At 46.8% G+C, this 25,548-nt stretch overlaps 1 protein-coding gene across 5 annotated transcripts in view; it reads left to right on the plus strand.

Moving 5' to 3' along the window:
* Positions 1-24,450, plus strand: part of CHD2 (chromodomain helicase DNA binding protein 2) — an 83,010-nt gene extending 58,560 nt beyond the window's left edge. For 3 of the 5 annotated variants that reach the window (XM_042875632.1, XM_042875633.1, XM_042875630.1), the window contains 24 exons: positions 53-243; positions 1,260-1,448; positions 1,875-2,037; positions 2,405-2,557; positions 3,699-3,770; positions 4,775-4,924; positions 5,541-5,689; positions 6,175-6,271; positions 6,998-7,090; positions 7,556-7,729; positions 8,619-8,794; positions 10,245-10,286; positions 12,188-12,327; positions 12,763-12,904; positions 13,046-13,196; positions 14,457-14,579; positions 15,409-15,537; positions 16,271-16,411; positions 17,581-17,715; positions 19,287-19,465; positions 19,870-19,969; positions 20,176-20,401; positions 20,767-21,016; positions 21,218-24,450. In XM_042875632.1, the coding sequence (XP_042731566.1) occupies positions 53-243; positions 1,260-1,448; positions 1,875-2,037; positions 2,405-2,557; positions 3,699-3,770; positions 4,775-4,924; positions 5,541-5,689; positions 6,175-6,271; positions 6,998-7,090; positions 7,556-7,729; positions 8,619-8,794; positions 10,245-10,286; positions 12,188-12,327; positions 12,763-12,904; positions 13,046-13,196; positions 14,457-14,579; positions 15,409-15,537; positions 16,271-16,411; positions 17,581-17,715; positions 19,287-19,465; positions 19,870-19,969; positions 20,176-20,401; positions 20,767-21,016; positions 21,218-21,551 (3,699 nt within the window). In that variant the 3' untranslated portion in view covers positions 21,552-24,450. The remainder of the gene's footprint in view (positions 1-52; positions 244-1,259; positions 1,449-1,874; positions 2,038-2,404; positions 2,558-3,698; positions 3,771-4,774; positions 4,925-5,540; positions 5,690-6,174; positions 6,272-6,997; positions 7,091-7,555; positions 7,730-8,618; positions 8,795-10,244; positions 10,287-12,187; positions 12,328-12,762; positions 12,905-13,045; positions 13,197-14,456; positions 14,580-15,408; positions 15,538-16,270; positions 16,412-17,580; positions 17,716-19,286; positions 19,466-19,869; positions 19,970-20,175; positions 20,402-20,766; positions 21,017-21,217) is intronic. The other 2 variants (XM_042875634.1, XM_042875631.1) reach the window with 1 other exon arrangement.
* Positions 24,451-25,548: the final 1,098 nt, after the last annotated feature.

Here is a 25,548-nt window from a genome sequence, read left to right on the forward strand (position 1 = left end):
GGTTTCACCTCTTTTTCTTCTGTGGTGATGGAGAACACTTCTTTTCCTCCAGGCTGTTTTGGGAAGTATTAGCTGGGCCTTTCTAGGCGTGGATGAAGCCCATCGTTTGAAAAATGATGACTCTTTGCTGTACAAAACATTGATTGACTTCAAGTCCAACCACAGGCTGCTGATCACTGGCACTCCGCTTCAAAATTCACTCAAAGAGCTCTGGTCCCTGCTGCATTTCATCATGCCTGAGAAGTAAGTCTCCTGTTGGTGCTTCATAAAATACCTCTGTATGTTTGTCTTGGCCACTGAATAAACTTGAAGGAGAGCAAATGGCAGAAATCCCTGAATTAAGCTCAGTGGAGTTAGACCAGCTTAAGTGGAGCAAACACTGGTGAGGAAAAGCAGAGTTTAAATGACTAACACAAGGAGGATTTCTGGCAGCAAGTTCAATGAAGAAACTTAAAACATGTCTTTCAAATCTGTCTGCTGTTTTCAGTGCCATCTCTAAAAAGCTGAACTTGTTTTAAGCAATCATCTCAGCCATTTCTGAATTTCCCAGCACATGGTGTTTCAGCTGTTCTCACTAAATGTTTTATGGCAGTCCCTGGGAGTATTTCTCAAAGACAGCACTGCCTAGCTGACTGTTAGCTTGTCCACATTATAACAGATGTTTTCTAAAAAACAAAACAGGTAATGTGCATTGCCAAGACAGGCATGTCCCCAAACTCATCCAGATGATGTTTGACTACAGAAGGAGCTGTTCCCCTAATTCTCTGTTGGATCACAGAAGAAGCGAAGGAAAGATCTGAGGTCTCCCAGGTGGAGAAGGACAGATATCCACATTTCAGAGGAGTTAGAGAAATCAGCAGTCCAAAAGAGTAATCTGAGCAGTGTAAAACAAAACCAGTTGACAGAACCCTGCCTAAGGATGGGCTCTGTGGGAAGTTCAGAAACTGCTGCTAGGTAAATCCTAGCAGGTGACATCAGAGTAAATATTGGGGAAACCTGGGATTTTGGGTCCTGGAAGGTTGATGTGGAACTGTGAAGCTCAAAAATAAAATACTTGGAGGTACTTACACCCAGAGAGCTGCTAGCTTTGCCACCAATCTGCTCAATTAGCCAGAGAAAAGTGAACTTTCTATCCTTCACTGTACGTACATCAACTCGATGGTCTCCCATCTCATTGTGTAGTGTTAGCATATTTGATACATGCTGCTTGGTACCACAAGATGTTCTAACTCCTTTCTATTACTCATCTCTGTTGCTAGGTTTGAGTTCTGGGAGGATTTTGAAGAAGATCATGGGAAAGGTAGAGAGAATGGCTACCAGAGCCTTCACAAAGTCCTGGAGCCGTTTCTCTTACGCAGAGTGAAGAAGGATGTGGAGAAATCTTTGCCAGCCAAAGTGGAGCAGATCCTCCGTGTGGAAATGTCTGCTTTGCAGAAGCAGTACTACAAGTGAGTCATTGATTAAGTTACTGGGAGTACCAGCAGAAGTGGGCGCATCTTTCTTTGTGACTTGGGAATATGCACAGTATATATAGGACAGAACATGCTGTGTCCTTCAGAAGGCACCAGTGTGGCAGCCAACACCTGTGGCAGGAAGGTCTTCCCAGTAGGAGTGCAAGGTAGGGTTGGGTGGTATCTCCCCCTCCAGCTCTGGACTACTGGATGTGCTTTTCTAGCATCATAGTAATTCAGCTGGCCAGCTTTGTAGGGCAGGGACTGTATCTTGGCAGAGTAAAGCTCAGCACGGAATTGTGCTAGAGAAGAGTGTAGACAGATGCTTGATTTAAAGTGTCCCTGAAGGTTTTGTATCTCGGGCTCTAGCAGGCCTGCTTTGCGCTGTGAAATGATCTGATCTGTTTATTTTCCTGTCTGCAGGTGGATTTTGACAAGAAACTACAAGGCTCTTTCAAAGGGAACAAGAGGAAGCACATCTGGTTTCCTAAACATCGTGATGGAGTTGAAGAAGTGCTGCAACCACTGCTACCTTATCAAGCCTCCCGAGGAAAATGAGAGAGAGAATGGCATTGAGACCCTGCAGGTGGGCAGAGACATTGCTTAGCTTCATTTTTCCTTTGTTTTCTACTTCCTGCCATTCTCCCTCCAACATAAGATCTGGTGAAGCTTTTGCTTCTGACCATAGAAATCTGTCATCACAACTGAGCCACTGAATTTCCTGCCCTTTTCATACACTGACAGCAGAACATTTTGGCCATTTTGAGCAGGAGGTGAATGCAGTGTGAGAACTATCTTGGGTGATTTATTGTGTCTGCGCCTTCTGCTGTCTAAGCACAGATGATTTGATTAGAGAGGTACAGGAGAAGTATGGCCCCCCAAAACAACAGTTCTCTAGTGTACGTAGGAGTATGGTTGGAAAGCACCAGCTGGAATGACGGTTACTTTTTCAGTCTCTGATCAGGAGCAGTGGAAAGCTAATTCTCTTGGACAAGCTGCTGACCAGGCTGCGGGACAGAGGCAACAGAGTCCTGATCTTCTCCCAGATGGTGAGGATGCTGGACATCTTGGCAGAGTACCTGACTATCAAACACTATCCTTTCCAGGTGAGAAATAGCATGTGGGCTTCACCTGAAAGTTCAAGAAAATAGGGAGGGAGCTTGAGCAGTGGGAGGCACTTGGCTTCTAAGGCTGTCCCTGGCATTCCTAAGGGTGGATGGATTACAGATTGCTTTTACTGAAATGCACTGAATGGAACTGGAGAGTCCTTTCGTTTCAGTGTGGCACTCAAGGAAGGGAACGTATGGAGAGGCAGAAGCCAGCTGAGAGTGTGGGATGCCTCACTGTGTCTGTTGCTTCTTGGGCACAGCACATCTCTCTTTGTAGATGTTTTGCTGTCTGTAAGTGAGGATAATGGTACGTCCTTTGAGAGCTGCAGATGGAGGCTGCTCTTACAACAGTCTCGGTAGTGATGTACAAAGTGAGAATCAAAAAGATTGGCATAAACCTGCACAATGGATTCAAACATTTATTGGTGGGTGTTAATCACTAAACAACCATCTTGTGGTTCGGACCTTGCCTGACAGAAACACTCGTGTCCATGATCTATCTCTGTAGCTGAGATCAACTGATGTGCTTATGTCAAAAGCCCTCGGATGCAGATCTCCCTGCATGTACCAGCACACTGTTTTGTACAGACAGCTCAACACTGAAGCTTGCTTCCCTTGCTGGCTCTCTGAAGCTATTTAGAGATGCTGTTATCTGCATTTCTTTTATCTCAGGTGGCTATTGCATCCTGTGCAGCTTCTTTCCATCCAATTGATGCTGACTCACAGTGACATGCCATCTTTCTTGCTGTTTCTCTAGACTTCTGTCACTGCTTGAAGGTTGCTGCGTGGGGCATGTTTCCAGCATACAATCTCAGTAAATAAAGCCCCATCCTCTGCTGGGCTCCTTCTCTGGCCTTCATCCTGTAATAAGCCCTGAGGAGAGGATAGAGTATGCAGAGATCCTGGCTGGGGGCCTGTAACAGGAGCTGGAGCGTCACTGCTGTGTGACTGCTGCCTGAGCATACCACCTCCTGCCCTCGCAACACAGTGTAGCTATTTTTAATTGGTGGCTATTTTTAATGATTAAACACTACAGGCTGGGGCTATCAGGCTCCCAGAACTTGATTGCAGCAGCTCTACGGGGCTCTTTTCCTTCTTTATTTTTAATTGTTATTGCTGGTTTGTTTTTTTCTTCCAGCGCTTGGACGGCTCAATCAAAGGGGAGATCCGAAAGCAGGCGCTGGACCACTTCAACGCTGACGGCTCTGAGGTATGGCAGATGGGTCCTCCCTGCCTCCAGAGGGGTCTGGTGGGTGGCAGGAGGGAATTAGCTCAGTTCATTCCTTCTTACAGAACAACTGGCCCTTTTTAATGCAGACACAACACATTTTGCAGTCATCCATATCGCTTGTTTCAAATCTCCCACATCCAAAGAAAGGGGCTGCAAGGCAGATTTCCAGATAGTGCCAAAGAGGCTGGGAAGAGCCAGAATCTAGCATTTCTCTCTTTATGGTCTGAAGTATGAGCCACTTGCTAAATAAATCCTCCAGTCTGGAGTTGTTTGTGGATATGAAATGGCAGAGGCAGAAGGGAGATTTTAAGACTAGGTAGGCAGTGAAGTCTGGCATTGGAGGTGAAAGTCTCTGGTGTAATAGGAGAGGGCATGCTGAGCCTCTTGTCTAGGCTTGCTGACTCACAGTGACTGGTGCAAGGCACTCGTATGCCATCCCGCTGCCATGGGAAATGTCTGTCCTCACTCCAGGAGCCTGCACTCTTGTTTGGCACAGGAGATGAAGAGGGTGCTGTGTGACGGTGGGGAATGTAATAAATAAAAGTGAGAAGACAGAAGTGCGGGTGGGAGAGAAGGGAGGAGGACTGTCCATGGAAGCTGCTCTTTCTCCTCTCCTGGGGGTTCTCAGATAATCCTGATTCTGTCTTGGCACCCTGTACCTTTGGGCAGCGACTCAAACATCCCATGTTTGGAACTGATCTCACCCCCAACAGACTGCAGACAACAAAAGCACGTGTCTGTCTGCTGCCTTCGTGGGGATCTGATGTGCAGTGTGATCTGACCTTCAGAAGTGACTCCAAGGTGCCCTCACCTGACCTTCCTCACTTTGTGCCTTGGCTTTCAGCCTTTTCCTTCTCTTCGAATGAAGTACGAACGCACCAGAGCCTCCCTCGATGTCCTTGTGTGACTTCGTAGTCACCATTTCTATCTTATATCCATGGTGATAGGCTGGCTAACTTAGTTGTTGCTGTTTTTTCCCCCAGGATTTCTGTTTCTTACTGTCAACACGAGCTGGAGGGCTGGGAATTAATTTGGCCTCTGCTGATACTGTTGTTATCTTTGATTCGGACTGGAACCCCCAGAATGACCTTCAGGCTCAGGCTCGGGCTCACCGCATCGGACAAAAGAAGCAGGTCAGAAGAGTTGCCTCGAGTCATTTTCTCTGTGGCTTCAGTGTGTGCATTTAAGAGAGCACCTACATCACTAGAACTTGTGAAAACATGGTCTTTTTGCCCCAAGGTCCTGGTTGTAGAGTAACGTTATCCCAAGGGAAACTCACTTAAAGGTCAGGAAACGAAAAGTCAGCCCAACACTGCTAGATGTTTCTGTTGATGTTTAGTCCTGGCATGGTTCCGAATGAAGAACCCCATCAGTGGCACCACATTTCTTAGCCTCACATAGTCCTGCTTTTTCTTGCCCTATAAAAATTGCTAGATAGAATATCCATTTTTTCCTAGAGTTTTATTACAGATGTGGAAAGTTTGATGCTCATTAGGATTTAGTGCGATTTTTTTCAGTAGATTTGTACTTTGCCTTTTGTACACTACAAGATATGTGTTAAGCATCCCGATTTAAAGTGGTCCCCCTGAGACAAAAGAATATGCTTGTCTTTATTCTAAAGAGGCAAATCTGTGCATGAAAGTAGCATGCCAGCAGACGAGTCTCCTCTGAAACTCAGGGGTGCATCACTGTGTCAGCACAGTGTGTTCAGGTCCTGGAAAATAGCTCTGTTCTTCTCTTGCCCTTCAGGTGAATATTTACCGCCTGGTCACAAAGGGTACAGTTGAGGAGGAGATCATTGAAAGGGCCAAGAAGAAAATGGTGCTGGATCATTTGGTGATCCAGCGTATGGACACCACTGGACGGACTGTTCTGGACAACAACTCTGGGCGATCCAAGTAGGTGGTTGTGTCAGGAGGCAGACACATCTGATAGAGCATGTGGCATAACCAGCTTCACCTTCTGATATCTACTGATTTGATTGGGTATGGGGCAGAAGAGAGCTTTCACTAATAAGTAGTGGGAGTTTCCACTGTTTTGCCTCACACTATCATTAATTTGGACATCGAAGATAAAGATGATCAGAAATTGAAATGCATTGCCTGTTTTTCTTTACCCCTTCCCACCAGAGACCATCCTGGTCTGAGGGAAGCTCGTGGTGGCAGCATGGAACAGTTCTGTCAATGACCTCAGACTCTCCCCATTTCCTCTCAATAGATGGGGCTTGTACCCCTTACAGTAGCTCTCCAAGCCAGAGCAGGAAAGAGATGAGCACCGAGGAGAAATCTTGCTCCTCATTTTAAATGGGAAAAACTTCAGAATGGCTTTGTGCTGTGACACAGCTGACTTAACAGCCCTAAACCCTTCTTCATTCTGTTTGCAGTTCAAATCCTTTCAACAAAGAAGAGCTGACAGCTATCCTGAAGTTTGGAGCTGAAGATCTCTTTAAGGAGCTTGAAGGAGAAGAGTCAGAGCCTCAGGTAGTTTGAAATAGAAATAACATCGCTGTCGGTAGTCCTCTGCAGGTCTGCACTGGGGATGTATTTATGTCTGCTCACTCTTTGTATTTTCTCTGTGCACAAGAGCAAGTTGGTGAATAGGGTGCGTGGGAGTCCCAGGAAGCTGAAGGAGGAGAGCTCTGGTGCTGGGATCAGGGGCTGTTGTTGGGGGTTAAATAACTGTGGTCACCAGGAGAGTCCCAGGGCTCCCTAGGATTCCTGAGTTAGTTATAGCACAGCTTGAGGAAAGCTTCACTCCGTGTCTCCTCTGAGCACCTCCAGCTTCTTTCTTTTTGGGTTGTTCTCATGGAGACTCTAGAGCCAGCACAATGAAGTCAAATAGGTCACTCCCTCCTTTCTCATCACAGCAGTGCTAGGGAGTTCATTATTGAGTGCTTTGACCAATTCTCTTCATGTCTCAAGTAGCAGAGCTACCCCTGAGGGAAAGAGTTTATACATCTCACTGCTGGAAAATTTTCCCTGCTGCTCAGCCTTGATGTTCTTTTTCTTCTATCACTGTTTTTATATGCTTTTGTACCACTTGAGATAGTTCATCCCTGCCCCTCACTGATGACACCCTGCAGGTGTTAGAGCTTCATTTAGGACATATCAGCACAATCAGTATTTAGCTATTGCACCCCGTAACTCTATTCTCAAAGCCTTCTGTTCCTTCCTTCTCTTTGACACGCTTTCCTTTCTGACTGCTAGGAGATGGACATTGATGAAATTCTGCGCTTGGCTGAAACACGAGAGAATGAAGTGTCCACCAGTGCCACTGATGAGCTGCTGTCACAGTTCAAGGTAGACACCATTGTAGTGGGGTGCAGGAGCGTGGCTCCCCATGTCTTCCCATAACGGTGGGGTCAGGAACAGGCAGAACAAATCAGGCCCAGTGAGAGGTGCTCAGTACAAAGCAGCTTTCTGAGGGGCTGCCTGGACTTAGTAGCTGGGCAGATGTGTAGGTATTCATTTCCTTTTATGTGGTCTTGAAGGCTGTGAATAAAATGCTGAATTTACCAAATTTGGAAACAAAAACGATAACTTAGGCTCAGCAGTACTTTTTAAACTGCACGTACTTTCTCGAGAGTTGTTAGCCCAAAGACGTGGCAAAGAACCAGGAATGTAGTGACATAAGGATCAGTTATACAGTAATTATGGAAACGTTGGCAAAACTCCTCTGGAGAAGAAGTTGAAGCTTAGCAGACAGCTCTGGGGTATTCCTGCCAGGGGAGGGAATTTCTGAAAGCGTTTCTTTGCTTATAAAAGGTGGCTAACTTTGCAACCATGGAGGAGGAAGAGACAGAGCTGGACGAGAGGCCCCAGAAGGACTGGGACGATATCATTCCCGAGGAGCAGAGGAAAAAAGTGGAGGAGGAAGAAAGGCAGAAAGAACTGGAGGAAATCTACATGCTGCCTCGCATCCGGAGCTCAACGAAAAAGGTACAGCGTATCTCCAAGAGCTGAGGGGCTGGAGGCCAAAGCTGGCAAAGGCAGTGCTTACGGGGAAGCTTTCCTGTGCTCCTGCCCCTTCTCCAAAGCTGGTTAGGGGTGACCCACAGAGTCACATTGGCCTCTTGTTGGCATCAAGCCTTAGACCCGTGGTTCGTCATGCAGTGTAGGAGCTCACACTGGATTTGGTACAACTCATGCTGGGCTAGACACAGAAAACCTGTAGTGAGCACAGGGCAAAATAACTACACTCAACCACTGCAGACCCTACTGAAGTTTGTGGTTTTCAGTTCGTTTCTTTCCCTCAGGTTCTATAGCTGTTCTTACCTAAATGTTTCTCTTGAGAGCAAAGAGATACCATCTTCCTAAGTTTGTTTTTAGGTGATGTGATCTCCCCGAATCCAATAGGAAGCAGTCTGTGAAACCACTGAGATACGGGACTTGGAGAGGTTGTGAGCTCTTCTTGGGGATAAGATGAGGAAAAGGTTTAAAGTGGAAGCGAAAGAAGGATAATTTGTATTTGTGTGATTGCAGTAAGGCATTTGCACCTCACTTTACGGGTGTCTTGGTTTTCAAAATACTCCAGATACCAAGGAGCCTAGGGTACTATAGCACAGAACCGTGGAAAATTAAGGTCTTACACCTTAGTAAATCAAAATGCAGTTGAGAAACTAGGCTGTAAAGGAAGGATGACCACAGGAGTCTTAGCTAGCCAGAAATGGCAAGCATGCACAAACTTACTGGTGTGATTACATGGTCTGCATCTTCAGGGATTGGTGCTGAGCTGATTCATCATAAAATAGTGCCAGTGCACGGCAGGTATGGAAAAGATTGGCAGATTAGCAGTTAAACAGCCCTGCTATCCTTCTGCTGCATACAGGCTCAAACAAATGATAGTGAATCAGATGCAGAGACTAAGAGAAGGCTTCAGAGATCATCGGGGTCGGAAAGTGAGACTGATGATACTGATGATGAGAAGAGACCAAAGCGCCGTGGACGTCCTCGGAGCGTTCGAAAGGATACTGTGGAAGGATTTACTGATGCTGAAATCCGGAGGTCAGTGCTGAGCAACAGGGATGGTTCAGTAAACAAGTAAAGAAACCCCACACAGGTGCTGAAACTGCCTAGGTAATCTAAGAGAAGTTCAGCTGTAAGCATATCAGTAATTTATATGAAGCTAGTTCTTTGGAACAGCTTCTGCGCTGTTGTCCAGTTCTGTTTGCTGCTGGCTGATGACTTTCATATTCACATCTGAGCAAAATGGGCTGGAACGTCTTCATTTAGGCTGCAGTCAAGCTGGTACCTTCCTAGAATCAATCCCTGAGGCAGCTGTCCAACCCGATCTGTGTGGATTCTGTATTACATATGAGACTTAAGTGCCATGGGATAGCGCTGGAGAAGCCAAGGACTCTGGCCGTCCTGACATTGTTCTGGCAGTAGTCCTGATGAGTTAAGCCTGAGTGAAAGGCAGGCTCTGTCTGGCAGAATGAACCCCATGAGAAGCAGTGGTCCAGTCAATCAGAGCAATAGTGTATCCTCTCCTGCACTGCGTCCCAGGAGTCAGCTGGGGGCTGAATTCCAAAGTATTATTTTCTTCTCATATTTTCCTCTCCTTCTCAAGCCTTTCCCTCAGGCCCTTTGTCTTATGGCTGTGCCCAGAGGTTTAGCCAAAAACAGAAAAGGGTTTGTGAGTTTTCATTGCTTCTGTCTCTAATAAATGCATTTTTAAAAGGCAGATATTAAACCTTTTTGCATTGTGGCAGATGCCCTATATGCAGCCCTGAAACCATTGAAGAGGAAAGAGGTGTTGCAACGTGACCTATAACAGCTGTTTTAGTTAAAGTGCTGTAGCTGAAAGAGGAAAAGATGGAAAAAAAGAAGGGAAAAAGTAGCTCATTTAAAAATAATCTGTTAGTTGAAACCATTGAGTCTACTTCCAGCACACAGCACTGTTCAGTCGCAGCAACAGTGCCTGACTCTTGCCTTGAAGGTGCTGTTAACAATGGCAGTGATTCTCACAATAAAAAGTAAGAAGTAAACATAAATAGCAATTCTTGTCTGCAAGGCTGTGTGATGGATTGCACCACGTTTGGCTGTTCTGCAAGAGGTTGTTACATTTACAGCCTGAGCTTTAAAATTACTAAGGACATTGATTTAGTGCCTCTTGAATCCTTGGAAATTGAAGTTAATAATTACCCATACGGTGAGAGCTAATGCTTTCTTCTATTTTTTTTTTACACTACAGTTGTCTCTCCTCGTTCTTGTCATCTGTCAAACATCTGACATTCATAACAACATTCTGTTCTTCTCCAGCTGAGGTCACAGAACTCTTTGTGGGGGTTAATGGATTAAGCTCCCCAGTCCTGAGTGATGCTTAGCTAATCAGTGTGGAATGCGAGCTTGATAATACGACAGGCTGTAATTAATATATCCAAACATATTTGTGATATTGGACACATGTTTTATGGAAGTTGCTTTAGTTCCCTATTTTTTTTTTTGTTCTTAGGTTTATCAAGGCTTACAAGAAGTTTGGACTGCCTCTTGAGCGGTGAGTCTCAACCTGGCCTTTCTCCAAAGGGTTATCATGGTGGAAATGTTGTGTTTCTGAGCTCTGCCATACACATAAGTGTTTGTCAGCCTCACCTGACAGCACAGAGACCAGCAAGTTTGCTGTCATGTGCTCCAGTAACCCAAACGCTGCCATATGGTCTTTCATGTCTCAGTTGGTGGGCAGTGATGAATGCTGCCCAAAGAGCAGCTGGAGCACTAGTGCTGCTGGCAGAATCTGGCCCTTGGGGCATTTCCATCCTGCCTTGAAAGAAGCAGGAGCAGCTGTCTGAACAGCAAATGTAACCTCAAACACTTGTCAAGTTTCTCCATACATGTTACAAGGGCTGCTGCAAAAGTAATTCTCCTATTTGATGATGTTGGCCACTGATGTCAGAGGCAGGTCTTGGTGGTAGGGCAGTAGAGGTTGAAGTTTCCTATGAACTGGGAGATTATGATGAGAGAACTGCGTACAGAGCTGAGTACTGGCTTCGTTGCAGTGGAAATGATGGTGGCAATGTTGGAATATCACAGAGTTTGTGCAGAGTGGGTACTGGAATGCTCACACAGAAAGGACACTGTATGCAAGTTTGCCAGGACCTACTGGATCAATACAAGGCTGAAGGTGACAGTTTACTGGATCACATTGTTACTGGTGTCACCACTGTGGGCTGGAGTTAAAACAGCAGCCACGGTGTGTTGACATGGAAATTCTCCATCCAATAAAAATTTCAAGACAAGGCCTCAGTGGATGAAGGGATGTGCAGTGTCTTTTGGGAGAGGAAAGGCGTGATCCTTCTGGATTTCCTGGAGCCCAGACAAACCATCAACTCTGCTACTTTGCAGTGCTGACAAAGCTGAAGGCTCAAAATTCCTGAGTCAGGCCAGAGAAGACAGGGATAACACCAGGCCCTGTGCCAGTTTGGTGGTATTGGAGCACGTTGCCAATCTTGGCTAGACTGTCCTACCACACCCACTGTATAGTCTGGATTTGGCACCTTCTGACTTCCATCTGTACAGGCTGATGAAAGATGGACTGCATGTCAGTGTTCTCCTAGCAATTACAGCTGTGAAACTTTGTGCACCTCCACTGGTGCAGATTTTTACAAGCATGACGTGCAAGCTCTTTGCTGGCAAAAATGCATAGCTAATAGTAGTGACAGTGCTAAAGAACAGTGTTTTGTAGCTGAGCAATGTCAAATGGTGCTGCTGTGCTCTTTATATCTGTTGTTTCCATGGAAATAAATAGGAGGCATTGCTTTCAGAGCAACCTGCGTAAATTCCAGATTGAATGTGGAGCATCTTTCTCCCTCTTGAAGGGATGTGGGGAAAGACATTGCCCCCAACTCTGGGTCTGCACAGCCCAGTGCTGTGCCCCAGCACGAATAAAAGGAGACGTGTGCATGTGGTGGGTCTGCTAAGCTGGCACCCTGACTGAGGTCTTGGAGCCAGAGCAGCAATCCCTGCGTGTGTTGTCTGAGAAATGACTGTTTTTTCAGCTGGTTGTACTCTTTGGTTGTGAAATGCAAGGTTTGTATGGGCCTCGATGTTGTGAAATTCAGCCAGGCAAAAGAGACAGCAGATGGCAGCTTTTGACCACCAAATGGAGCTAAGGCAGCACTGAGCAAGGGGGCATAAAGCACACTGGACAGTCAGTGTGCTGGTTGTGCCACGGATAGCCAGTTCTCACTTTAACACTAAAGAAGATGAAGGACTGGGTCTGTTATACTACATCTACACTGTGTTGCAGTTGTCAGAACTGAAAAAAGGACTAAAACCTGTGCCAGTCCCACCTTCCTACACACACAGCATTCATTGACAGTCAAATTGCTCAGGGAGCGACTGGGATAAGAAATGCTACATAAAATATAAAACTTGCAATTTGTTTTTCCCCTTCCCCAGGCTGGAGTGCATTGCCCGGGATGCTGAGCTGGTGGATAAGTCTGTGGCTGATCTGAAGCGTTTGGGGGAACTCATCCACAACAGCTGTGTGTCAGCAATGCAGGAATATGAGGAGCAGCTGAAAGAAAACCCAGGTGAAAGTAAGTGAGAGCATTGCTGCAGTTAGAATGTTTTTGGTGAGAAGATGATGAGAAGCCATTCCCTTGCTGCTGAACGGGGTGGCCATGCCACATTGCAGCTTCTTAAATCATCCCATCTCCACCAGGCAGCTGTTGCCAACGGAGATACACAGGGATTTGGAGATGCAGGGCTGGATTTCCCACAAGGTCTCTGCTGCTTCTGATGTGTAAAACTTCTGAAGCAACGCTCCAGCATACTTAGATGTATTTTTAAGGTGAGGGATGCTTCAGTTGCAGATCTAAGTGAATTGATAATGATAACTTATATTGGGAACCTACGTTAGCAGATTTTGTTTCAAGAAATTGTGAGTAAGGTGTTGATCTCTGTGTCTGTCTAGGCATTGTTTTTTTCCACACAAAAACATCCATTCCTAGTTGCTGTGTTTTCTTACTAAGCAGGGAAAGGACCTGGGAAAAGAAGAGGTCCTACCATCAAGATCTCTGGTGTCCAAGTGAATGTGAAATCCATCATCCAGCATGAAGAGGAGTTTGAAATGCTGCATAAATCCATCCCTGCAGACCCAGAGGAAAGGAAGAAGTGAGTGTGAAGGGCTAAATGGGCAACACAGAAAGAGGCTCGGGGAATTTGGATTTTGTAGTGGAAAGAAACTAGCCTAGATATGTGGATTTGCTTTAGCCCTGCAGCATTAAGAGCAGCTCATGTTTGCAATGCCTTCAGGTACCGCCTGACGTGCCGTGTCAAAGCTGCCCATTTTGATGTGGACTGGGGAGTGGAGGAAGATTCTCGCTTGTTAGTGGGAATTTACGAGCATGGTTATGGAAACTGGGAACTAATTAAAACAGATCCGGAATTGAAGTTATCTGATAAGGTAGGTGGTTTTGCATGTTGCTTATATTGGGTCCATTACAGTCTTCGTAGAGAACACATTTGATTTAGTCCAGAAACAGATGTTTGTTTGTAGCCAGTCCAAAAATAATAATAAATAATAACAAGGAGAACAGCAACCTCTGTGGAATGCTGCATGCTTGATGGAAAGCAGAGTTGTCTGATTTGATTGGCAGTAAATCTTCTTTGAACAGTCCCATATGCGCCACACTGAAATGATGCAGGAGGAAAATACTAATGCTGACATATGTGGTTCCATGCACAGTATAGAGGGTGCTTTGCATAATTGTGACTTGATATTTCCTCGAGTGTCTCACGAGGAGCTGAGTTTGAATTTCTGTTTGGAAGCTGTTTTTCACAGATTTTACACTGCTTATGTCAGGAGTGGTCTGTGTTGGCTTTGAGGGTGTAGTTCCATGAGTGGCTGCAACAGCAAAGCCAGCTGGAAAGCCTCTGTCTAGTTCCTCTGTTCCTCAGTCATTCCCACAAGAGCTCTTTTTAAGGGCCACGTTGAAATGAACCTGGTTACAACTAAGCAGCCATCCCTTGTGTCAGCACCGTGGAAGGAGTGTGCACTGCAGCACTGGACTGAGGAACACTGGGACACTTGGCTGCCAATATGCTTCATTACCACGACATCCCCTCTAGTGCTTTTAGCAAAGATCAGACTGTGGTCGAGATCCTTCCTATGTGAAGTTTCAGAAAAGGAATTTTACAATTTCCTGAGGCACACCATCCAATAGTAACCTTAGCTGGTAAGTTGAAATACGTCCTCCACAAAGCAGTGCCTTGCAGCCTTGTTTTCCAATAAAAGTTGCTGTACCAGTGTCTGAGGCCGTCAGAGAGGACAAGGCTGCTCTGACAAGGCTGTCACAAGAGAGTCTAGTGAATCAAAGTGAGTGGACTCAGTACTGCAATGCAAGTACTTGCATTTTGCAGGGCTTTTTTTTTTTTCTTTGCACATCAAAGATTGTAGAGAATCGAGAGAGCTGCCTTGGGATCCTTTTTCCTGCAAAATGCCCCAGCTCTTGCTTGGTGCTTTGCTTATGGATAGACAGGGGGGAGTCTGTGTGAAGTTCTGTGTGAGGTTGGTGGAAATGCTTGAGCTCTGTCATTCCCCCTAGAAGGGTGCAGCATCTCCAGCCATTTGCTGCACCTGAAAGGAGTTGTGCCAGTGTGTAGTTCTTTTGCCAAGGTTTCATATGTACATGTAAATGTAGATATTTTTTCTTCTTTATCAAAGATCCTACCTGTTGAGACAGATAAGAAACCTCAGGGAAAACAGCTCCAGACCCGAGTGGATTATCTACTGAAACTGCTGAAGAAGGATCTGGAGAAGAAAGAAAACATGAAAGATGGGGAAGAGGTGAGACACAGCTGCTTGGCTTAGGGCTTTTCAGGACGAGGGGTTGGTTGCTAGTAGGAGTCAAGCTTGTGTGGCTAGGTCACTGAGTTTGTCCTACATGACAGAATACTGGCTTGTCTGCTGTCTGATTGCTTTGCGATGCTGAAGTGATAATTGGTGGGGGACAAGTAATTAGTTACTGCACTTACCAAAGGACTGCAGTATGGCACTCTAATTCCTAATGCTCTAATGCTAGATTTTCAACTTTTGTCACTTAGGAAAAAAAAAACAAAACTCTGCAAGTTGAGTGCACACCACTGAGGGAGAGCAGGATGCCTCATGCCCTGTTTAGTAAGCTATTTCTGAGAGGTGATGGAATAAACAAGTCTGTGTGCTGAAAACTCCCTCGATTCTCAGCAAGGGGCACTTCAGGCTATTCAAACAGAACGTAAATTGTCCTAGAAAAAAAAAAACAACATATATTTTTTTTGCTTTCCATTTTTCCCACATGGAAGTTGCATCATGATATGCTCTGGTAAATATGCACAGAATACCTGGTGTCAGTGGGAATCGGGTCGTGCTCATCCTTGCTACCTCATTGTCACTGGTCCATATACACCAGTCTATAGATGTTTGAGATATTCCCTTGGCCTCTTAAATTTCACAAGCAATTCCTCTTTCTGGCTGATATTTGTTTGTCTAATTTTGTATGTGGTCTGCCAAGCTTTCCTGTGGTTCCTCAGGCATCCTGGCACCCTGCAGGACCTGCAGCTGTTCAGGAGATGGGCTATGCCTCTAGGAAGCAGCTGAAGGTATTTGCTTGCTCTGACTTGTTCTGTCTTCTCTCCAGGGCAAGCTAAAGAAGAGGAAACCACGAATAAAGAAAGAGAACAAGGCTCCCAAAGTCAAAGATGAGCATGGGAACGAACTCTCCCCTCCTCGGCACTCAGACAACCAGTCAGAAGAAGGTGAAGTCAAGGTGAGTCAGCTTGGATAGCAGGTTTCCTTGGGCTGTACTGTTACTATGGAAACTCAAGTTGAGAAGCACCCCTGGCAAATGTCCTTTGGAGTCAAGAGGAGCTATAGAGTGCATTCCCACAAGAGACTAGCAAGCTGACAAAAAAAATATGCACAGGTGTTGAGGTGGAAGAAGTGCCTTTTACCACCTGCTTTTTTAGGTCAGTACTTGTGGTGCTTAGGGGAGGATGGTAGAAGGGCCACACGTCCACGTGCTGACCTGCAGGAAAGGTGGTCTCAGGACAAAATCTGTTGCCCTTATAAAGAAGAGAAAGAAGAATTGTTTCCTTCTCCTTTTCAGTGTATCAGTCAGTGGTGAAGCTGGAGTTTACCAAGGTCACACTGTTGCTTAGAAAACCTTCTGTCATTGAGTGGTTTGGCTTGTAGTCTAAGGCTTTTTGTTCATGTTCTGATCAGTATCTGCCTTATGGACTGAGTGTTCTCCAGCACAACTGGCATGGGAAAGTGGTGCTTATCTGAAGTCTGCCAGGGGCTCGTATAATTTTTATGCCTTCTTGTTCAAGGTTGTTTGGGTGGATTGTAGCACCGATCTTGCTGTCGGGTTAAAGAGGTGTGAGGGCAAATCTGGATGGATCTCAACAAACGCTTGCTTTTCAAAGATGCATGTTTTATGGAAGAATGTGTATGTGAGGTGAAGGACTCCAGCTTTGACTGTGCCGTGACTGATTTTCTAGGATGATGGCTTGGACAAGAGCCCAGTGAAAAAGAAACAGAAGAAGAAAGAGAACAAAGAGAACAAGGAAAAACAGACAAGCACTAAGAAAGAAAAGGAAAGTGATAAAGAGAAAAAGAAGACAAAAGAAAAGAAAGAGAAGGTATGCAATACTCTCGTGAGCAGTTTTAACAGACAGGGAAGCCTGAGCAGAGTACAGGGTAGGCTGTGAGTCCTATTAAAGGCCCAGAGTGAAGAGTCATTAATAAAATACTGGGGTGAGACCTTATCCATTTTGCAGCCCTGCTGAGCTCCTTAGTGTGTAGAATTGCACTAAGGAGTGGAAAAGGCAACATATCCTAAGCCTTGTGAAAAAGGAGCAAAAAGGAAGAAAAGATTTTGTTGGACTGTGTGTAAAGTATAGCTGTCCTTGTGACAGCAGTGTGGCTCAATAGCTGGTGTTAAGGAAGAAAGGGTGCAGAGCACGGAGCACGCAGTTCAAAGTTATGTTCAGCTGTGATTTATCACAGGATTGGCAGCTACTTGTCTGCATTCCTCTCTAATTTAAATTCGCCCCAAATAACCTAGCAGACCGTTCTGCCAGGACTGGATTAACCTTGTGACTGTTCAGGACCCATCAGAATGAGTGTTTCAACACCAACGGTATGTCATAGGCTAAAATGTCCCTTGAATTTTGGGTACGACTGCCTTTAGGCTGAATTCAGATTGGAAGAGAAGTAAAAGGTTCTGGAATGATTACCTGATGTACCTGCACAGTGGGCAGGTGTGTGCTGTGTGCTCACTGTGTTTTGACACTGAGGTCACAAGTACAAACCAGAGAGCTTCATTGTGTATGCAGGAGACAGTTTGCTTTCCAGTGATGCTTCGTGTGGTTCTGACTACAGATAAACTATATAAGTAAAAAATTACACCTAATTTAAATCTGAGTTTGCTTTCCAGAACAGCTAGTTTGAGGACTAGTGGTGCTATGTGAAGTTGCAAGTCTTCATAGGCGTGAGACTAGTCTAAGCTGTTTGCAAGGGGCATATATTCTTTAGCTTCACCTCTCCAATGCTGTTTTTTCTCTTTGTGAGTATAACCATAATATTCAGGTCCAAAACATTGGCTCTTAGTTCCCTCTGCTCCCTCAGGGATGACATAAAGCTAAACAGAGGCCTTACAGCAGAACAGTTTGAAATCTTGGGAGGAAAGTTGTAGGAGCTGTGCCCAGGGTTTAATGACTGCCAGTAACAATAGTGTGCAGGCTGTTACTTGGATCACTTGGGGTCCTGCAGACTGGTTCATCACGTGATGTAATTTGTCCTTGTAAAGCCTAAAGGTGGTGAAGCCAAATCTGGAAGTAAAGGGAAGAGATCGCAAGGTCCCGTCCACATTACAGCGGGGAGTGAACCAGTCCCTATTGGAGAGGATGAGGATGATGATCTGGACCAAGAAACATTCAGCATAGTGAGTATTTCTGCAGGAGATGGGATGATAATGGCAGAGCCTCCCAGTAAGCCAGTGTGTGCTTGTACTTTATCCGAGGGTGTGTTTTGAGTGTCAGCACTGATCTGTAAATCCACTTCAGCAAGGAGAGACCCTCCTCATAGAGCCCCACACCAATTTCTTCTAGTTGGCCTGGCAGCATGACAGAACAACCCTGCCCAAGAGATTGCCCAGCAAGGGTTGTCCTCTGTGCCCACCAGCAGCTGCTGTACATGGCACCTCAACAGGAAGAAATTCCAAAGCTCAGAAAGCTGTCTTCTTCAGCTGATCATATCACAGAATCATAGAATGGCCTGGGTTGAAAAGGAGTTCAGAGATCATCCAGTTCCAACCCCCTGCTATGTGCAGGGTAGCCAACCACCAGACCAGGCTGCCCAGAGCCATATCCAGCCTGGCCTTGAATGCCTGCAGACATGGGGCATCCACAACCTCCTTGGGCAGCCTGTTCTAATGTGCCACCACCCTCTGAATAACAAGCTTCCTCCTAATAGCTAACCTAAATCTCCCTTCTATTACTTTATAACCATTCCCCCTTATCCTATCACTATCAACCCATGTAAACAGTTACTCCCCATCATTTTTATGTGCTCTCTTCAAGTACTGGAAGAATAAACTCCCACTGCTCACTTGGCAGCCTGAGTCACAGATGATGCAGCAGCCTGATGTGGCAGTCTTGTCTGCTGTAGGGGCCAGGGAGCCATTGGGGGCTGCTCTAGGTGGCAAAATACAGGGGGACTTAAAGAGTGACCTTGTATGGCTGTAGTTGGTATGCAGTTGTTGGAGCTGTGTAAGCACATCCCTAGCTCTGTAAATGCTCTGGCAGCAAACGTGCCTGCAAGGCTTGTAAAAATAGCCTAGCTGTTGTGACAGATGCTTCTTTGTCTGACTTACATAGTGAAATGCTGAAGTATCAGTTTTTAAAAACAGTTCCGTACTTAGAAATCTCTCTATTTTCAAATCTGTGTATTCCCTGTAGGCCCTATGTTATCTTTATGGCTTTTTTTTTCCCCTTTTATTTTCCCTCTGTGGTGCGTGAAAGGTCCAGTCAGGCAGTGGAAACCTGTCTGATGTACTGCCTGTGCAAAGTGCTGATGCCTCCAGTAGAAAAAGGTGATGCTTCCATCTCATGTCTCCCGGTCTTAATAAAAGCAATAGATTAAAGCAAACACAGGCTGGGATGGACAGGGAGGCCATTGAGAGCACTAATTCAGCTGGGGCTGCTCGTTCAGTGTGTCGATGCTCAGTTCCACTTCCCTGCCTGTCCTGGGATCAGCCCGTGTGCCTTTACTGTTTGCAAAGCAAATTGTTCACCTCCAAAAGACTGAGGGGACGGCACAGATGGAGAGACTCATCATTTCCTGATTATTTTCTGCAGCACGTCTAACGAATTGCTGCTTTCAGAGTTGGTTTCTCCTTGCCTAACAGATAAAGCTAATACCTCATGCTAATGAACTTCTTTCAGCTCTGATTAAGCAAGGAACAGTGCAGAGCCCTTTGCCAAGTGAATCACTTTCTACTGTTTCTTTCTCAAGTGCAAGGAAAGGATGAGACCAGTGAAAAAAGCACTGAAACAACTTGATAAGCCTGATAAGGGACTGACGGTTCAGGAACAGCTGGAGCACACACGCAACTGCCTCCTAAAAATTGGGGACCGCATCTCTGAGTGCCTTAAAGCCTACACCGACCAGGATCTTATCAAGCTATGGAGAAGGTGAGGGATCATTTTGTTTTCCTTTGCTGATCTGTGATATTTCAAAAGGGCACTTTGGCTGCTGGGTTTTGTGTGGATGAGTGTGCTATTTGCCTCTTACTGAATGTAAGAGAAACCTCATGTTCTGTAGCTCATTCAGACCTTGATCAGCCTCTGGTGAGGGTTTTGTCTCCAAGTTGTGCTGGTTTCATTTAAATTGATTTCAGAGCTAGTTTAGAGAAACCAGTGCAAAACAGTTATTCTACTTCGAAGGGCTTTGTTCCAACTCTCCTGAAACATCCTGTCCTGAGCTGGAATGTGACTGTTTTCCTTAGAGGGCAGAACTGATTTGGTGTTGGTTTGAAAGCAGATGGCAGTTGAACAGCTCACATAGCAATTAACAGAAAAAGTTCATGTCCTTCCAGGAACCTATGGATATTTGTGTCAAAGTTCACAGAATTTGATGCCAGAAAACTGCACAAACTCTACAAGATGGCTCATAAGAAAAGGTCGCAGGAAGAAGAGGTGAGATGTGAAGTGCCTTTCCTCTGGGTGCTTTCTTTACCACTTGTTGCACTTGCCCACACTTGGGCACAGCTGCTTCACAAGGAGGTGGGTGGCCCACAAAATGGGGGATCTCCAGCCCAGGGCCTGACAAACTGAGCCACCGCTCACGTAATCTGAGTTGTGGTCAAAGAGCAGCTGAGCTATAACTCTCTTACCCCTTCCAGGAGCAGAAAAAGAAGGAGGACATGGCCAGCATGCCCAGCGTGAAGAAGCCGTTCCGCCCAGAGCCTTCGGGCTCCAGCCGTGATCCTGCCATGGCCCAGTCTCACGTGCCTCACAATCCTCATTCCCAGAAGCTCCACATGCCCCCTTCCCACGCCCAGCAGCAAATGCACGGGCATCCACGTGAAAGCTACGGCCATCCCCCCAAGAGACACTTCAGCAACACAGGTGAGTGCTGGGAAACCAGAAGCAACCATTCCTCCTAACCTAGTGGCTGTTTGCTCTTGGACACAGACTGTGGCTGCTCAGGTTTGAAGGTGATGGGATGGAACGTACACGATTGCTGTTCTTACTGCTGGACTAGAAAACATGATAACAGTGTGGGGAGAGAGTATAAAAAACAGGAAAGAATGAGATTAGCTAGAATAATGGTGAGGAAATATAAGAAATAAAATGGGATCCGTATAATTCAGGGAAGAAAAAGTGAAAGGAGCAACAGTAAAAGGTTATCAGTTCTTTGAGGATTGAGCAAAGAAGTACTAGGCTTAAAATTAAAGCACGGAACGAAATTCTCACTGCTTTCCTCATTGCAGACCGAGGAGAGTGGCAACGAGATCGAAAGTTCAGCTACAGTGGCAACAGCAACCAGATGTGGGGCGGGGAGCGGCATCACCAATACGAGCAGCACTGGTACAAGGACCACCACTATGGGGACCGGCGATCTCGTGGAGAGCCGCACCGCAGCTCTGGGAACTACAGACCAAATAACCTCTCCCGCAAGAGGCCGTACGAACAGTACAGCAGTGACCGAGACCACAGAGGCCACCGGGATTATTACGACAGGTAATTGTAGTTCCTCTCAGGGAGGCTGGCAGGGGTTTGCAGCAGTGCACGCAAGCTTCCTCAGAATCGTTAAGGTTGGAAAAGACCTGTAAGAACATCCAGTCCAACCGTCACCCCATCGCACCGTGCCCACTAAGTCACGTCCCTCAGTGCCATTTTCCTTGGGGAGCTGACCTCCATCCACCCGTTTTCTCTCCGCAGGCACCACCACGACTCCAAGCGCCGACGATCCGACGAGTTCAGGCCTCAGAATTACCACCAGCAGGATTTCCGACGGATGTCTGATCACAGGCCGCCCATGGGGTACCATGGCCAAGGACCTTCGGACCACTACCGGTCCTTCCACACAGACAAACCGGGAGACTACAAACAGCCCCTTCCTCCACCTCACCCTTCCATATCGGACCCTCGCTCGCCCCCCTCTCAGAAATCTCCTCATGATTCCAAGTCGCCTCTCGATCACAGGTCGCCTCTGGATAGGTCGCTAGAACAGAAAAACAATCCAGACTATAACTGGAACATGAGGAAAACGTAAAGCGACTGAGAAGGGGGGGAAACACATCTGGAAAGACTTGGATGCAACAACCAGAAACTCTGAACATGCTGCTATCATCTTGCTGGGTCAAGGAGGATTTTGGAGGAGCAGGTGGAGGAAGACTCAGTTCTAATTTGGGTTCCCATTTTGTTTCCCCCCCTTTCTCTCATTGAACGTTGGAAACAGACTTGCCTCATTCTTTTTCTTTGGTTTGTTTTCCCCAATCCGACGGACACATGGTGAATTTTCCTCAGCCACAGTGTTTCCTCAAAACTGAGAAGGCGGATCAGTGCTGCTTAGGATTGTGCCAGAAGGCTGTGTGCCTGCTTGGTCTTGATGTTACGTGACAGATGCTGCTTTGGGACTGGGGATAAACTGGTTGGGCTGGGCTTTGTGTGTAACCAGCATAGGTCAATGGATGGTATATTCCAGGAGGGATAGGAGATTCCCTCAGCATCCAAGCTGTTGTTGTCACAAGGGCTTGGTTGAAAGAGGAACTCTGTGTCCCTACAGTGACTCCAAAGGAGTTGGATCCATGCTGGTGACAATCCATCATTTTTCTGGACTCATTATCATTTCTCGTGTCTTTATCCATTTCAAGAAACTGGCTCTGCTCTGTCTGCCATTGTGTCCACTGCCACAGAAGAGCAGAGGGGGATCCAGGGCTGGAATCAGCAAATCTTGACTCTGGGAGACTCTGAGATATGTGAAAAAAGGCAGACTTCTTGTGTAGCAAAGGCTTATTTCACTTCCAACAAGTAGGAAAGAAAGTAGGGTGAGAGCAGTATTTCCTCATGGACAGGGCACAGGAATTCGGAACAAGACCCCTCTTCTCTCCTGACATGGGCAGCTTGGATATCCAGGAATTAACACAGGTGCTGGCTGGGAGCTGTGAGTTACCAGGACAAGAGATGGCTCTTGGCATCTGGGGACCCTGAAGCTCCTAATTCTGGGCAAGTCATTTCTCTGTGTGCTTCATAAAATGGTGATCACAAACCTTTACTACAACCAACAGATAAGGGGTGGTCGCACAGAGTTGAATGGCAGTGCTGTGAGCTGATCTCTGTCTGGGAATGGTCACACCTGTCACCTTTCTGCCACCGTTCAGCAGTCCAAGTTGGAGATGTGCCTGCGGGCTTAGCACTTAAGTGAGGAGGAAAGAAAAAAAAAAAAGAGGAATTCAGGACTTGGTACTTAAAAATTCCTGGTGCAGATGTTTTAGAGGCCCAGCGTGGCAGAGGGAGAAGAGGGGTTTGCAAGCCCAGCTCAGCGGGCAGAGCAAACATTCCTCCAAGTGTTGGAGTCATTGCAAATGATACAGAACAGTGTCCAGCCGGCAGTGCGGGGAGCAGTTCTGCACAGGTTGCTGATCAGAAGCCAGTGTGGTCTTTGTCAGTAGAACTGCATCCCTGCAAAGAACAAGGCTCTCTCAACAGCCAGGCTGCCCAGAGCGTGGTGTCTGCGGATGCTTTGTCTCCCAGAGTTCAGTATTAAAGATCAGGCCGTTCCAGGCTGCTCTTCTTGGTGGGGGGCAGAAGTTGAGGCTCTGTTAAGATGCCAGTATATGACCTTAATAAGCTGTGATGTCCTTTCCCTGATAGTCTGAGGGGTGTTGAGGGCTGGCCTTCCTGCTCCAGGTGCTTTGGAAAGCACACACAAATCAACACTAACCCCCATGTGTCCACGCCGTGCCGGAGGCGTTGAGGCAACGCGTTGCTGCTGCCTTTCTCACTAAGCTGTGATTGCACTTGCTGTGGTATTCTACAAAGAGGTCCTTTCTTTTCAGAGGTATTAGCTTTTAAAGTAAAATTGGAAGAAACCTCACAGGGGCAAGGAGCAATTGCTCTTTTCACGTTCACACAGTGGTGCTATCATGATGGAGAGTTTGTGCCATACAAGCCGTAGCAAGAGGCAATACTGGCCAGACCAGTGTTACAGTTGGTGCAGGATAACTTCAAACTTCCAACAAGAGGCACTTCTGTGCCCGTGCACGAAGGGTTCTGTTTGTCCCAGGTTCCAGGCATGAGGTGGTTTGGGTTTTCTTTCTTGAAACCAGTGCAACAGCAAAAGCTTTGCTGTAGCCAGCAAAGAGTGGTCCCCACAGTCACATCGTTCTGCTACTGAACGTGGTTACCTGGCTACCTGGTTTTGCTCACTCACAGTGGATGGCTCCTCACTGGACTGCGCGTTCATGTGTTCATTTGCAGGGAAAGTCTTCCCCAGGTGTGCGTGCACACATTTTATCCCCTCAAAATAGGGACCAGACGTAGTCGCTTGGTGTGAGTGGCATTGGAGGGGACAGATCCACAGCCATAAACGTCACTGCGGTGTCTGTGTCAGCACCTGGTGCAGCTCTTCCTTCTGAGCCAGCTGTGGCGTTTCCTCTCTCCTCTTTGCAGGAAAAAGTAGCAATGTGTTGGGTTTGTTTGTTCATTTGTGTGTTTGTTGGTTCGTTCGTTCATTCGTTTGTTCATCCGTTTGTCTTCTGAAGAACGTTTTTCAGCCTGAGCCCTGGGAAATGTTGTGAGTTCAGCCCATGGAGTCCTGCAGAGCAGACAGGCCGTGCGGTGCCCAACCGAGGTGGCTCTCTGAGGTCCCTCACGTGAACAGTTTAAGTGACCCCCACACAAATATTTTTCTGCTTTCACTCATTTCCTCCCCACCTCCACCTCCCTCCAGGGAGAGAAGGACTCTTACTGTAAAAGTCTTTTAAACCTGTTGACTAAAAAAACAGTAATTAATATTAATTTATATTTGTGGGAAAAAAAAAAAAATGCCACTGTCCTAGTGATTTCTGATGTAAATATGTTGTTTATATAGTATGTATTAAATTTTCCTACATTGTAAAACTGCTGTACTTTTGATTCTTGTATATTAAAAAGTGTTCCTGAGGTTTTCAGAACTGTGCCAGACTGGATGCAATGCGGTGGGTGCTGAAAACTGGGGGTGTCACAGGATTGTGGGACCCTTCTCTGCATGCCAGGATGGGTATTTTCACTGTGCAGCAATAAGCATGTCCAAGTTGTTCTTCTCAGCTCTTTTATGTAATTTTGCAGCCTCAGGTGATAGAGGAGGGGTTGATCCAGACTCGGAAACCCCTTGGGATGGGAATTTCCACCTGATCAGGAGAAGCTGTGCCATTTCCTCGCTGGTTTCCATCCAGGATGATGGTGATGTTTATCCAACCTTCTGCTCTTTGGGATCTTTGTGGGTACACAGTCCTCTTTTTGACCCTTTATTGGGACAATTCCCCTTTCTATGTTCCCTGTTCTTTGGTGGCATTCTCTGCTCCTTCCCCCTCTCCCCAGCTGCGATGCGATGGGCTCTGCTTCACTTTGCTTTTTCCCCTCCACCCGTTCACACCGAGTTCCCCAGCGAGGCACAGCGCAGGCACTGAAGCCATTTCTGCCGAGTTATAAGAGCTCATTGTAAAAAGGGCTTTTGCTTTTCACACCTGCAGCCGCGGCGTCCGCCCCTTTCCAGCCTCTCTTCTGCTGAACCGAGCCAAGTTTCGACCGGGAGTGAAATTTCATGGCTGAGTTACGTGCCCCTGAAAAATGGGTTTCCTAATGGAAAGAATGATGGGCTGTCAGAACGGCCAGGGGCTGGAGGCCCTGCAGCGGGGCCGTGGGAGGCGGGCTGCCGTCCTGCCCTGAGCACAGCGCCGTGCACCCAGCCGAGCCTGCGGGTCTTCGTTCCGCGCTGCCTCGTCTCGTAGGCAGGGAGAAGGTGGAGAAGCTCGGGGCGGACGATGCCGCAGGTAAGGATTTGGGCACGGCGGTGTAAAGTCAGGCTGATCCGCTCACAGACCATCCCCAGCCCAAAGGGATGGAAGCCCGAAGCACGTGCACTCCGCCGATGGCCACAACCGCCCTCGGCCGTGTCAGGGCGCAGCGCAGCGCCCGCCGTTCCCCAGCATTTCCCCTGCCCGCCCCGTGCCTGGAGCCGAGCCCCGCCTCGCGTCAGGCCGCGCGTTCGCCGCGTGCCGTGGCACAGC

This window comes from Lagopus leucura, unplaced genomic scaffold, assembly GCF_019238085.1.
Source record: "Lagopus leucura isolate 7727_CA_CO unplaced genomic scaffold, USGS_WTPT01 Super-Scaffold_100015, whole genome shotgun sequence".
Classification (NCBI taxonomy): Eukaryota; Metazoa; Chordata; class Aves; order Galliformes; family Phasianidae; genus Lagopus; species Lagopus leucura.